This window comes from Phasianus colchicus, chromosome 13, assembly GCF_987193195.1.
Source record: "Phasianus colchicus chromosome 13, bPhaCol1.hap1.1, whole genome shotgun sequence".
Classification (NCBI taxonomy): Eukaryota; Metazoa; Chordata; class Aves; order Galliformes; family Phasianidae; genus Phasianus; species Phasianus colchicus.
This window is the reverse complement of record NC_143448.1, coordinates 15,954,793-15,967,842: the sequence shown is the minus strand read 5'-3', so window position 1 is coordinate 15,967,842 and position 13,050 is coordinate 15,954,793. Positions and strand designations below refer to the sequence as shown.

The window sequence follows — 13,050 nt, the reverse complement described above, 5'->3', positions numbered from 1 at the left end:
AGGAACAGACTGCCCTGACATCAAGATTGTCTTCAAGGAGCGCAGCATTCAAAGAGAGTCACACCTAAAAAGCTGTGTAAGCATCTTGACAGCTAGTTAGCTGGATGACACATAAAACCTCTTGGAACTCGATCTAAAACATGGATAATTACGTGTTTGGTTTTCTTTTAGTTCTGTTTATCTGAAGCATCTCTTTTATTATTCCCTAGGCTGCAGAAAGAAATTGTTCTTCATTTTTATTTCAATGTTTGGTTCTGGAACAAAAATGATTTCCAGGGTGCAAGCTGGCGAATTGAATTCCCGTAACATCCAACAATCCTTAAAACTGCCACAAGAAAGCTCTCACTGACATTGGCACCTTCATACGAGACCAAGGGATACCCAGAAAACGTCTGAATGTAAGGAGCTTCCCAGAATGTGTAACAATACAGCTATTCACTGGACCCAGCCATCTTCCTGGTAGCTCAGACAACGTGCAAACCACAACCAACTCCAAAGGCTTGACACAGAGGAAAAGGAGGCGGAAAGATATTGACAGAACACCAGTCTGCTCCCACAGCTGTAACACAAGTATTCCTGTTGTGAGATCAGAGGGGTACGCTTGAGGCTAGTCCTCACTGCTGGGAACTCTGCATATGGCTTTGCCAGCTATGAAGTGGGTTCCTCCAGCCTTGTTTACGGAGGGCACACGGAGCGATGCTGGGCTCAGCCGAACCCACTAGATTTTTTCACCCCAGGAATACAAACAACAGCAAGCTCATCTCTGCTGAGTATTTGTTTTCCTCCAAGTAACTACGCTACAGTTATCTGCACCGTTTTGCATCTGTGTTCTACATCCCCACAGAAATGCTTTGACCTATTATTTGCAAGACCGCTGGACAAATATATCATTCATCAGCACAACCGCCCAATTATAATACAGCTGCGGCGATCTCTGTGCCAGCTGGTGCTTTGTGTAAATAGACTCATTCCAGCAGAATAGGCTTCGTAGTTTTATGTGGGTTCCCTCACTACCTGCTTAATCATCAAAACACGCAAATTTCATGGGCACCTGGCTCTTACAGCCATAGGCTAAAGCAGCAAGCTTCTGAAGGGCAGCTCATGCAACTGCACTGCTCTGGTCTCTCCCTTAGTTCTGCTGTGGTTTTACTTAAAGCTGCCCAGTGTCCTCCAAAGTACAGAGTAGAAAGTTATCAGGTGTTCCTTCTCGCAACTGCTAAGCAACAAAACCCATCAAAACTACCTCCGTGTTAGCAAAGAGGAATTTGTTAGTGCAAAGTACCTGAGCAGTGACTAAACCCTGTCCTTGTTCTTATGGGAAAAAGCTACTTGCTATTCTTGGTAAAGGGAAGGTCTTTCAAATCAAGATAATGTTTCACTTGTTTTTCAAAAGTGAACTTATTGGGGGTGGGGAGGGAAGCAAGGAAGCAAAAATAAAATCTACTTTGCAACAAGTCAAATCACTCAGAGTTTCCCAAAATTAGAGGCTTGGTCAGAAGCATTGGAAAGTTTAAGAAATACTCTTTTAAAAACAACTCCCACAGAGCAACGCTCCCTCTCCACAACCAAGAGGCATGTGAGCAAGCCAGGTCACTGCCCAGACATTTTCTTCATCATTACATTGATGGGAACTGGGGGGTGGGCAGGGGGTGTGCATGCTGCATCTTTACGCTCCTCGCGTTTTTCAGAGCTGCACTTCCAAGCCTGATTTTTGCCTTGTTATAGGAGGGAAGCATGTGCTGGCAGCACATCAGTGCCTCGCACGTCCTGCTTGGTGACCATGTAGAATAAGAAATTCTGCCTTTTTCTGATCATCTCTGCCTATCGGAAGAGAAGGGAATTAATGGAGATACTTCTTGATGCTTTAAGCTTCATTGCCTCTTTGTTATTCTCAGGAGTTGCAAAGAAAGCAAGACCAGAACAGCATTGTGTTAATGATACTGTCAAGAAGCCAAAATACAGTGCCACACTGCAGCCCAGCCTTCTGCTATCAGCACCACTGTCCCGTGCTCGTTTCAGCAACTGGGGAAACAGGTTGCAGAATTTGCCAGTGGTCTGGAAAAGGAGTTGTCGACACCTGGCTCCTGCTGATAAGAACCTGGACCCACTCAGAACACAGTTCTGACAGACACTATGGCAATGCAAAGCTCACAAACACTGCACTTTTGTCACCCAACTATTTTCCAACAGCAGGAGTATCAGAAACACCCACAGCAAAACCAATTTGGTGGGAGGGACTTCCTTCTATTTTCACATGTGGTTGCTGTCAGCAGGCTGAAATTTTGATAAACTGCACAGCTAACCTGACTGACTTCGCTGAAACTCTGAAAGGAGAAGGCCGAGCTGCAGAACTGCACTTTGGCATTGCACCACAGGATGGTGGACAGCTGTGCTCAGCATCTGGCCACAGCTGATTTACAGCTGCATCTCACATCCATACAGATTCCATCCAAAGGTCAGCAGCTTCAGCTTGTGATGAGGAATGTTCTGCTTTGAGACACAACGCTGTCACTGTGACCCGCTGCCCCTGCTCAGAGCAAGCAGCTCATTGTTCTGGTAGAGTGCAAGAAAGGGCTGAGACCTCTGCAATGGAAACTGCCTTGAGAACTAAATAATTCCAAAGTGTGGACACAGACTGCTGCATAACAGACTGATGTTACTTACAACAAGTAACTCTAAGAGACTCTCTTTCTTCAAAATTTCTCAAAACAAACAAACAAAACAAAAAAAAAATAAACCCAAGTATACCAAGAGCCTTGAACATATGCCAGGGCTGCAGTCATTCCATAATGTGTTACAATTCACAGTGCAAATCCAAAACCACTCTGCTTCTATATGAATTTACTCACTATCTATGAGATCACATCTTGATAACATCAAGCTGTGTAATGAACGGATGTGTCCACTTCATCCAAGAAACTCACAGACATTCTGATTTACGGTTTGTGGAGGAAAAGAGACACTCTTGCAACCAAGGAAAGAGTAATCTTAAAACGTATTCTTAAAGATATACAAGGAAAACTGTAAAGTGCAGAACTTACCTTCCACTGCAAAGAATGGAACCACTGATCCCTCAGGTAACTGTTTGCAGCCTGCAATAAAAAAAGTTACAAATAGAATCATTAGTTTCTATCAGTGTTTCAGATCACTGAGCCAAAGCTAAGCAAGTCACCCATGTGTGCCCTAAAAGCAGCAAGGTTGCACTCACCGTATTCTTCTGAACTCTATGACCTTGGCCAACTCCAACCCCAGCCTAATTGGAGTGAGGGAAACTCTGCTCAGAGCTTTAGTTTTACATTATAACCAATTTATTTTCATAGAAAGCAATGACATGAAGACCTTGCTGCAAATATAAAACACTGAACCAAAACCATATGAAACATTAACCTCCTTGAAACGGTGTCCAGACCAAAGACTGTGAAAAACCTCACTGATTTCAATCAGGTTTTGATCCGCTCTTTAATATCTGCAGGACATTCACTTTCTCCATTAATCATGGTGAACAGAGGAAAAAGACAGGCTGACATTTTACTGGGGACGTACTGTTTTTTTCCATTCACAGCCTCCCTCCTTGTGCTGCTCCCCAGCTGGCCACAACGTGCTTCCATCACACCTCAGCTCTTTCAGTGATATTAGAACAGAGAGAAAAGCACAGCACAGGCAGACATGCACACACACGCATGAGCTGCTCGCAGCAACTGCACAAATGTTGCAATAATTGCTCCCAGGGATCACCCGTTTTAAGCAGAGCTGCCAGAAATTCCCAGTGTTCATAGCCAACGAAGGAACAGTTCAGCACTCCCAAAGGTCAAAAGGCTCGGTATCAAAAAATATAAAAGCATCCACAGTGACGTAAATACGCATGCCTTAACAAGGTGACATAAGTTTGAAATATTTGAGTGGGTAGAGATGCCCTTTGGCTTTTCCAGCTCTATCTTGTCCCTGCCAGTGGGCAAGTTTTACTTGCAAATCAAAATGCTTTACACAATAAGTGAGAATTGAAGAACAGCCCATCTGTCTGTATTAAAAGGGTATGGTTTCTTCGCTAGAGAAAAACCACATGCTTCCAGCAATTTAAAGCATCCTTCAACGATTTCACTCTCCAACATCTTTTTAGATAAGTATTCGCTGCAGAATGGATTTCACTTCCTGACAAAGTTCACTGATAACGTCAAGAATACTAGAAGGAGAAACGTTGCGTGGTTACCAAACCTGTGTTTAATCCCAAGGTCAGATACTGATCTCATGGTGACACAAATTTGGACTGATTTCTCAGGACTAAATGCAGTAATGCTCTTTTTACATCTGTATTACATGTTATTTATTTTTATATATAGATAACAATTGATTGCTCCCCAGTAGATCTCTAGGCAGTACAGCAGAATTAATCTATCATGGTCTGGGCTGATCACAGCATTTATCAAACACAGAATTCCCACCTTGTGCAGAATGTCGACACGAATTTGCTACCACTCGTATATATTCAAGATAGATCTTTTACCTAAATATGTTATAGGATTGAACTTCATTTAATACAGCTCTTACCCTATTTTAATATAATAAAAAGGTCCAAAATAATTTGACACAATAGAACATGAAGATCATTTTTGGACATAATTACAAAGGCACAAAGTAAATACACTCAGGCACTTTCTTTCTCCAACACACGCTCTCATTCTATCTCTCAAAAAAAGTCTTTCTTGGAGGGGAACAAAAACTCCAGCTGTGTTTTCTGGACAAACATCCCTGTCAAAGTGAGTGCTCGTGACGATGCTAATTCGAGTTTCGTATATCGTTACCCATGGGAAAAACCTGTCAGCCTGCAGGGAGAAGAGGAGGAACAAAAGTGGCCACAGCTGAAGTACAGACTGTCAGCTGGAACCATCGTCACTGCCAGTAAAACTCTCAAGAACTGCAACAGCTGGTATTTGTAGTGCTCTGTCCGGAACTACAAGTCCATTAACAACTTTGACAGGATATATATATATATGTATTTTTAAGCACAGTAACCCAAGTGAGGCCAGAAGCCCACAAGCCATTGGGCAAGTGACTTCCAGTGACTTGCTCCTGCACTAGACTAAGCCACCCTCCTCTAGGAAGCCAGAAATGTTCTGTTCTGAAAGAAATTCTTGTCTTTTTGGCCCATGTGAAGCTAAGAAACAACTTCCCCCAGAGTGCTTCTTGGACCCCACTCCTACACCAAGCTTCGTATTCCAGCAGTACTTCTCTTAATCAGGCAAAATGCCACCCTGCCTCAATCCCTGGTCTGACCATTACATGCCTTGAGCCAACAGCCACTCGAGTCTAAAGAGTAAATGCTAGAGCCCTATAATGGGAACTGCTGAGAACTGGTAGTTACCCTCCTACTTTTGGGATGTCATTATCTGCAGATTGTAAGAATGCTATAAATAAATAGAATTTATAGATATGTATAGATAGATTTTGCAACCAACTGGAGCCTTAAATTGGATGACAGAAACTGTTATAGAGAACAAGAGCATCAGTCAGAGACATCGGTGGAATGCAAATACAGAGCAAACAAAGAAAACACAATGTGAAAGACCACAAAACAAACTGGAAAAGAGTTGAAACTTGAAAGCAGTGGCCTTCAAATAGCATTTAAGAAGGAAAATTAGGAAAGTAACAGTGCATCATCTACAGGTAGACTACACACTGGCTATTGGAAAGTGATCAAGGAAGTTTGCATCTGGATACATGTTACAACACAAACAGCTCTCAAACTAGAACCTGCCAGAGTTGGAGCATCTTTTCAAGATCACTTCCAAGGAAAACAAAGAAGACAAAGTGAATACAAAAAAAACAAACCTTTAGGGAATTCTCTCTTCTATTAGCGATCAGGAGTCAACAGTAAGAGGAACCTTAAACACCAGTGGTTCCTTCAGCAGCTCTTTGCACAGCATTTAGCACAGATAGGCAGAGCTCCTTTAACCTCAGCAGTATTATCAGGATGGAGCAGCCTGGCAGCAGCTCCCCCCACAAGCACTAATCCTGCTGCACAGCCTTCCGCCTGGCCAGCCACAAAACCACAGCTGGCTGCAGGGAGTACCTGACCTCAGCAGGGCTCAGCCAACAACACGAACCAGCACAGCATCCCACATTCCTCCCTCTTTTCCAGGTTTGCACCAACAAAGGAAGCATTCAGAAATAGTTCCTTCTTACTGGAAGTATCTTGGGTGCTCACTAGCCACCATGGCACACACACACTCACCCAGGGGTCCAGGTTACTGTACATTTCTGAGGTTGAAGGCAGTGAGCTCCAGACCGTACAATGTATTTCATTCCTATCTATCTACATAAAATGACACTTCGGATCCCATGTGTGTTTTAGAGCCCAGCTCTGCTCCAAATTTTGATCCCAAATTCAATGGCTTTAGCAGGCTGGTGGGTGCCCCATGGTTTGGAGCTGTCTGCATAGTTAAGGCCTTCCATTGTTCTCAAGCAGGAAAGAACTTTAGAAAACAGGAAAATTAGGCAGTAAAATCTGTAGAAGATGCAAGAAGATTGAAACTACATGTAGCTCCTTTGTCTACTTATGATTCCAATGAGCAGGAAGAACAGCTGCTTGAAAAAAGCCTGCTGTAAGCAGTACTTCTGTATGGTGGGGTTTCTTGTTTTTTGTTTTCAAAAACGAGTTCATCCTGGAACTGAGTCCTGAAGCGTTTTATGTTCCAATCTTTGGGGTGCAAACGCTCAGTCAGAGAGGAAAATCCACTGGGGACCAGCTGCAGTGCCAGCTTCATTCACAGCATTCATTTCAACAGTTTAGAAGGGATTGCTCACAGAAGGAAAGCTGCACAGGAGATTAAATACCTGCATGTACCGAGCTTTGGTAACATGAACAAACGTGCATCTCTGTTCAAAAGGGGAAGTATTTTTTCTGCACCCAACCATCTCACTTCTTAGCCAGTGAGTAAGAATGCACTTTGTCACTAAAAAGCAGTGAACTTCTAGAAAGTAGAGTTTTTTTCCTAAGAAATTCAACTCCTGCTGCATGCCAGTACTAAAACCTCTGCAGCAACTTCCACCCAGGTGAAAGCAGACAAAGCAGGAACTTATGCACCGCTAAGAAACAGAGCATCTGAACCTGTGCAAGAAAGCAAGCACTTGAGGAACGATGGTGAAGACCTACAGCCAATATAGATATTCACAGCTCTGAACACAACGTGCCTGCAGCAACCACCAACAGCAAAAAACACCCCTTCCATCATACTACATGTGCCATGCTACCAAGCCTCTCTAACAATAAGTCAGTACAACGGCATCATTCATTACAGGCATGTGTGTTACTCAGAATGCAAGAACAGGCTTGTCCACATAGCAGAAAGTTCCCATGTTTCTCCTTACAACAGCACCCTTCACACATAATCTATGGGATTCTGCCATCTGAAGAGATGTGGCAATAAGTAGGGTTTGAGGATCCAGACTCTGTTTTTCATTCTCCCTGGGTTTACTCTGTATTTCTGTTTCTCTCCCTCGCTTGCTCTCTGGTCAGCAGGATGTCCTGGCTTTATGGTTTTATGTCATCACAGGATGAGTTTTTGTCATGCTTTCCTCATCACATCTAAACAGAGACGGGGTCCTCCAAGGAGACTGAAACATAACATTATCAAAAATTCCAGTGAAAATATTTTCCATGGGGACTCTCTGGCTAACACAGGGCTGAGCTGAGCATGCGGCTGCTGTGCCCATCAGGGTTTCCTGTCCTGCCTGCCCTTCCTTCTGACCACCCCAAGACATGAACACACCACGAGCAGAGGGATGGAGGTGGCAGCTCCATGGCATTCACGACCCATCCAAAAAGAGATGACTCAATGGGAGAGCACCATCACAACCAAAATATCAAAGCCTCTTTTCTGAGCCTCTTCCTACATTTGCTGCTAAACAGCTTGTAAAATTATAAGCTTCTCCCCCCCTCAGTCACTTTCAATAGGTTGCTGCAGCTATTTCACTATCAGTAGCAGCATCACTTTCATTAGTATTCAGCAGCACCACAAAGCACATCGTGCCTTACAACAGAAAGCAAGAAAACAGCACGAAGAGGACAGTCTATTACTGATACTGAAGAGCTCACACTTATTTAGCTCTTATTTCCTGGCCTAAAAAGCTTGTGTGCAACAAGCCAGCTCCAGCCCTGCTATCTTCTTTGCAGAAAAGCAAAAAGAAAAAGCCCACGAGAGCTGACAGCTTCATGGTGGGAGAACCAGGGACCAAAACCAGCTGGCCAGAGGAAGGAGAGCATGACACATTGGTGAAGAAGTCGTCTCTGGCCATCTCTGCTTATCCCTGCCGTCCCAGCACACACAATGGATGGGCCAAGCTTCCCAGTGCTGTTGCCAACCCATGGCATACATGGATGCTCAGGCAAACCCAAGCAGAAAGCACACACACCATGGTGACATTCCAACACCAGCCCAGCCCAGATGAAGCCATGTGCTGCCTGAGAACCAAATCCTCCCCTGAAACCCAGGTAGATGTGTCCCATTATCACAATCTGATTTCCCAAGAGCTGCATCACCTCTGGCGCTACTTGTCAGATCTCACGTGTTCAGGTGGGTTGGGATGGGTCAGTACTCCTGGGGAGGACATCAGGATGATGTAAGGAAAGGTAATGGCACTCTTCCTTCTCTGACTCATTGCTGTGCAGTAATAAGCCAGAAATAGGCCCTGGTGATAGCAGATGGAGGGATGAGAGCCTCAACACGGATTTGAGTCTCTCTGGTGGCATTTCTCATGCCTACCGCACACACACACAAGGATGTCCCAATGCCACACACTGACACCCTCCCACGAGAACTGCTGGGAATGAATTCCCATTCTGAGGGAATTTCCAGCTACCTGAAGTTTGCTTCTGCTTCAAACCAGTGAAACAGAAGATGAAATTCTAGACTTCTCTGCAATCTGGAAAACTTGTGATTCATAACTATTGATGTGCTTCATTTTATGTCAAATTATATCAGTAGTATCCTGTGGCATTAACGGGTTAATAAAACATAGCACGTACAAAGACATAACACAGAATTAAAATTAATCAGAAACATGAAATAAACGATGGAGTAGAAGCCAAAAGAATTCATTTAAGCATTTTCTTACACATAAATCTCATTTAGATCAAGTCTTTGAGGGGAAACAAAAACACAACCAGCAAACAGATTTCACAAGTGCACTTCAGAAGAAACCTTGGGAACACACTTTGGACCTGCCTGACTTGTTCCACCATCAGACACTTCCTGACAGCCTGATGTTACATCAGAGTGCTGCTGCTCAGACGAGCAGGGCCGAATGATTTTATAAAAGATCTGAAGTCCCAATTTCCCATAAATATACTGAAGCGTCTCAGAAATCTGAAAATAACTGAAGCATGCAAGAGCTAATTTCTCAGCATCTCAATTTCTCAGCGCCTCACTGAACAGTTCTTTTGGATACTCAGGAGTATGTGTCACATATACCAGAGTATGTCTGCTGAGCATAACTACTAGAGTAATCCATTCTTTTATTTTGATTTCTTAAGTACACTGTATAATTTTCAATAGTAGATTTCAGTATTAGATTTGTGAATGCACATTACAGCTGTATATGAGAAATCTATTTTGACATTCCCTCTGATCTGGTCACGTTTGATGAACCCAGACATTACCAGGGACTAAATCATACTAAAAACATTTTCAAAGCTTGTGTTCTCAGTTCTGTTGAAATTCCCACAGAGTCATACTGTAACGTGATCCATTCTGCACGGACAGTCCACAAAAAACCAAACTGAAGAAGAGCTGACTGCATTTTTGTATCAGTTCCTAGGAGGTTACATAAAGGCATCAATCTATTTGAAGAAAGTAAATTCATTCTTAAAAGAACGTAATTATTTGTAGAGTTTGTTTATTTTAAAGAACTACATGGCAGGCCACTCCAGATCCAATTCTGTATGCCCTAACACTGCCTTTAAACTCAGCAGGGAGCTGTGGGTTCACATTTTATCTTCTTTGCTTTTAAACAGGCCAGTAAAGACAGCCACCATAAGCTATGGGACAAAGACTTAAAAACAGAATTTTGAAAGGCAAATTTAACCATTCCAGCTGTTGAAATGGATACAAAATCAAATGCCAGCATCAATAAGCAAATTTATGGAAAAGAGGAATCAGAATTATCTCATGAAAAATTCAAAACTGTCTACCTTGACAAATGAGTTTCTCTCTAATTAGTTCAATTAACGAATTAAGTAAGGAAGATTTTGTCAATAATGAGGACCCCAACCTAGCTATTGGGAAACCATGGTTTGTTTGCCTGCCTTCCCCAGTGTCATGCACCATAGAGGCTTTTCCTACCAGGACTTGCATCAGGACTTAGGACTTGCAATCAGGACTTAGGTGGACTTGCAGCAGCCTGCCTGAAATTCAGGCTCCATACACTCCCTGGAAACACCTCAGATCAGCAAGTCATTCTGAGCCACAGCAATGAGCTGGGCATCAAGCAGAGGCACGTGTGCATGCACTGTGTGCAACGGGACAAGCGTCTTTGCAAATGCTACCCTGGCACCAAGAGAGTCTACAGGATTAGACATCCTTAGGTCATCCCGAATCCACGAGAGCTGCACTAGGGGAAGGTCTGTATCCCACATTCACAGGACTGTAGAACCCCAGGATTATAGTGGGGCTATAAGAAAGAAGGAAACAGATTCTTTAGCAGGGTCTGTTCTGACAGGACAAGGGAAAATGGCTTCCAACTAAAAGTGGGGAGATTTAGACAGGATATAAGGAAAAGGTTTTTTACAATGAGGGTGGTGAGGCACTGGCACAGGTTGCCCAGTGAGGTGGTGGGTGCCCCATCTCTGGAGGCATTCAAGGTCAGCCTGGACGGGGCTCTGAGCAACCTGATAGAGATGTAGATGTCCCTGATCACTGCAATCCCAATCCACCCCTGAGGGGCTGAGGTCAAGCTCTGTGCTCCCTTGAATTACTGGGAAACAGCTCTGTGTAGGAATGGGCCCATCAGCCATCCAAAAAAAAGGCAGAGGAGAGCTGGAGTCATCTTAGCACTACCAAGTCTTACTCGTATTGGTTTCCCACAGTTTAAACTAATCTTTTCTACACAATTTCTGCAGAAATCACTCAACCAGTCTGCTTACAATCCTAGCCACATGAAATGCATATACACAGTCGTGACTGTATATTCATCTGAAAAAACAGATGAACAATTTGTCTTTGCGACAATGCTGAGAACTACTCTATGAGCTAAGCTGGAGTCACTTCAGTCTTTTTCAGGTTATGACTGCTTATAATTTTCTGGGGGGGTCAATCAGCTGGGTCTTCAGTCATTTTTCTTAATCTAAAGTAATTCCAAAGGTCAGAGCTGTGGAATGCTCTTCTGCCACTAGAACATGGAGTGACCTAAGGAGCCCTATGCGGCCTCACCAGCAGATGAAGAAACCCGGAATAATAAAAATGCAGTGTCCCATGCAAATCATAGGATTAACGAACAGCCAAAGTTGGAAGGGACCCATAAGGACCATTTTGAATCCAACTCCTGGCTCCACACAGGACAAACAAAACTCAAACTATATATCTGAGAACAGTGTCCACATACTTCTTGAACTCCAGCAAGTCGGTGCTATGCCCACTGCCCTGGGGAGGCTGTTCCAGTGCCTGAGCACTCTCTGGTGAAGAACCTTTTCCCGATATCCAACCTGACCCTCTCCTGATGCAGTTCCACACTGTTTGCTCAGGCTCAATTACTGTCATCAGAGAGCAGAGATCAGCACCTGCCCCTCCGCTCCCTTTCATGAGGAAGCTGCAGGCTGCAATACACGGCCTCATCTGAAATCTTTCAGTGAAGATCAAATATCTTTAAGAAAAGGATACGTGTTTGTTCCACTGCCAGATATGGGCTTCCTATATAAACTGATCTTTTTTGACTTTTGATTGTTCCAGGCTCAAATTAGTGTTCCTTTTCACAGAGTGCTATTTTGATGTGTACAATCAACAAGAAGATTAGATCATGCCCCACAGATCTCGCTCTGACTGTCAACCAACATGGACCATTCCAAAGCTATCACTGAGCTGATTTGCTGGCAGAAAGATAACTTCACAGCACAGAGTTCTCTGCCTTTTCTGAGCCCAGGTAATTTGGACTAGATTTCATGAACAGCAAATAAAAAATCAAGGAGATTCACAGTTAAAGAAAGAGAATTTACTTCTGTGTTTACTGTACCTGAAGTAAGACAGTACCCCCCGGGATCGTGAGCTGTAAACAGTACTTAGGGGCATTCTCCCAGGACAGCAGTTGAACATCTTCAATAGCACTGTAGGAAATGGAGTTTTCCATGTACCCAGTTGGCTGCAAGGAAACAAAGGAGAGGGGAAAAAAAATTGTACTTAATCATCAGAAGATCCACAATTTCAAAGTAAGAACAGTAGCATCAAAGTTATTTTTGATGATGAAAATAGCTGCAATACATTGTAAAACCGTGAAATAAAATACCTACACTGGCCATTCAGCAGAGAGATTAGTCTAATCACCTTCATCCAACTTGTTCAAGTAAGATTACCCACAAAAACAAATAAACAAACAAACAAAAACCAAACAGACCAGACTGGGAGCATGGAATACTAAAATGTCTAATTAAATTTGATTTGGATCTCAAACCACCAACTTGAGCTGTGAAGGTGCCTGACCACACTCGTTCATTCAACGTAAGGAGCATCTCAATCACACAGACAGAAGTACATTGTGTTTAGGTGGCTTTATTCCAAATACCCTCGTTTTCCCCGGCTGTCCTCATCTCATAAAAACACAATCAAAAGCAGAGCACCCAACCTACTCATCTTCACTCCTATGCAAGTACTAATTTCAAACTGCAGATACTGCTGACGCCCAATTTCAAGCAAAAGTCACAATTAAAGCATAAATAACCACACATTGCAGTCACATGTACAACATATATTGATAGCAGCAGGAAATAAGGAAACCCCTTATTAGCATCCTGATAGCTCTTCAGCATAGCAGAAGTACAATTATATCTGAAATAGAGATAAGCTGAAA

The 13,050-nt window shown here is 43.2% G+C and overlaps 1 protein-coding gene across 1 annotated transcript in view; it reads right to left on the bottom strand.

The window, feature by feature from the left end:
- CMIP (c-Maf inducing protein) overlaps nucleotides 1–13,050 on the bottom strand; it is a 123,056-nt gene that overhangs the window by 45,105 nt on the left and 64,901 nt on the right. Inside the window, exons 2-3 of the mRNA XM_031615386.2 lie at nucleotides 12,220–12,345; nucleotides 3,042–3,092 (exon numbers count right to left, since the gene is read on the bottom strand). Coding sequence (XP_031471246.1) covers nucleotides 3,042–3,092; nucleotides 12,220–12,345 — 177 coding nt within the window. The remainder of the gene's footprint in view (nucleotides 1–3,041; nucleotides 3,093–12,219; nucleotides 12,346–13,050) is intronic.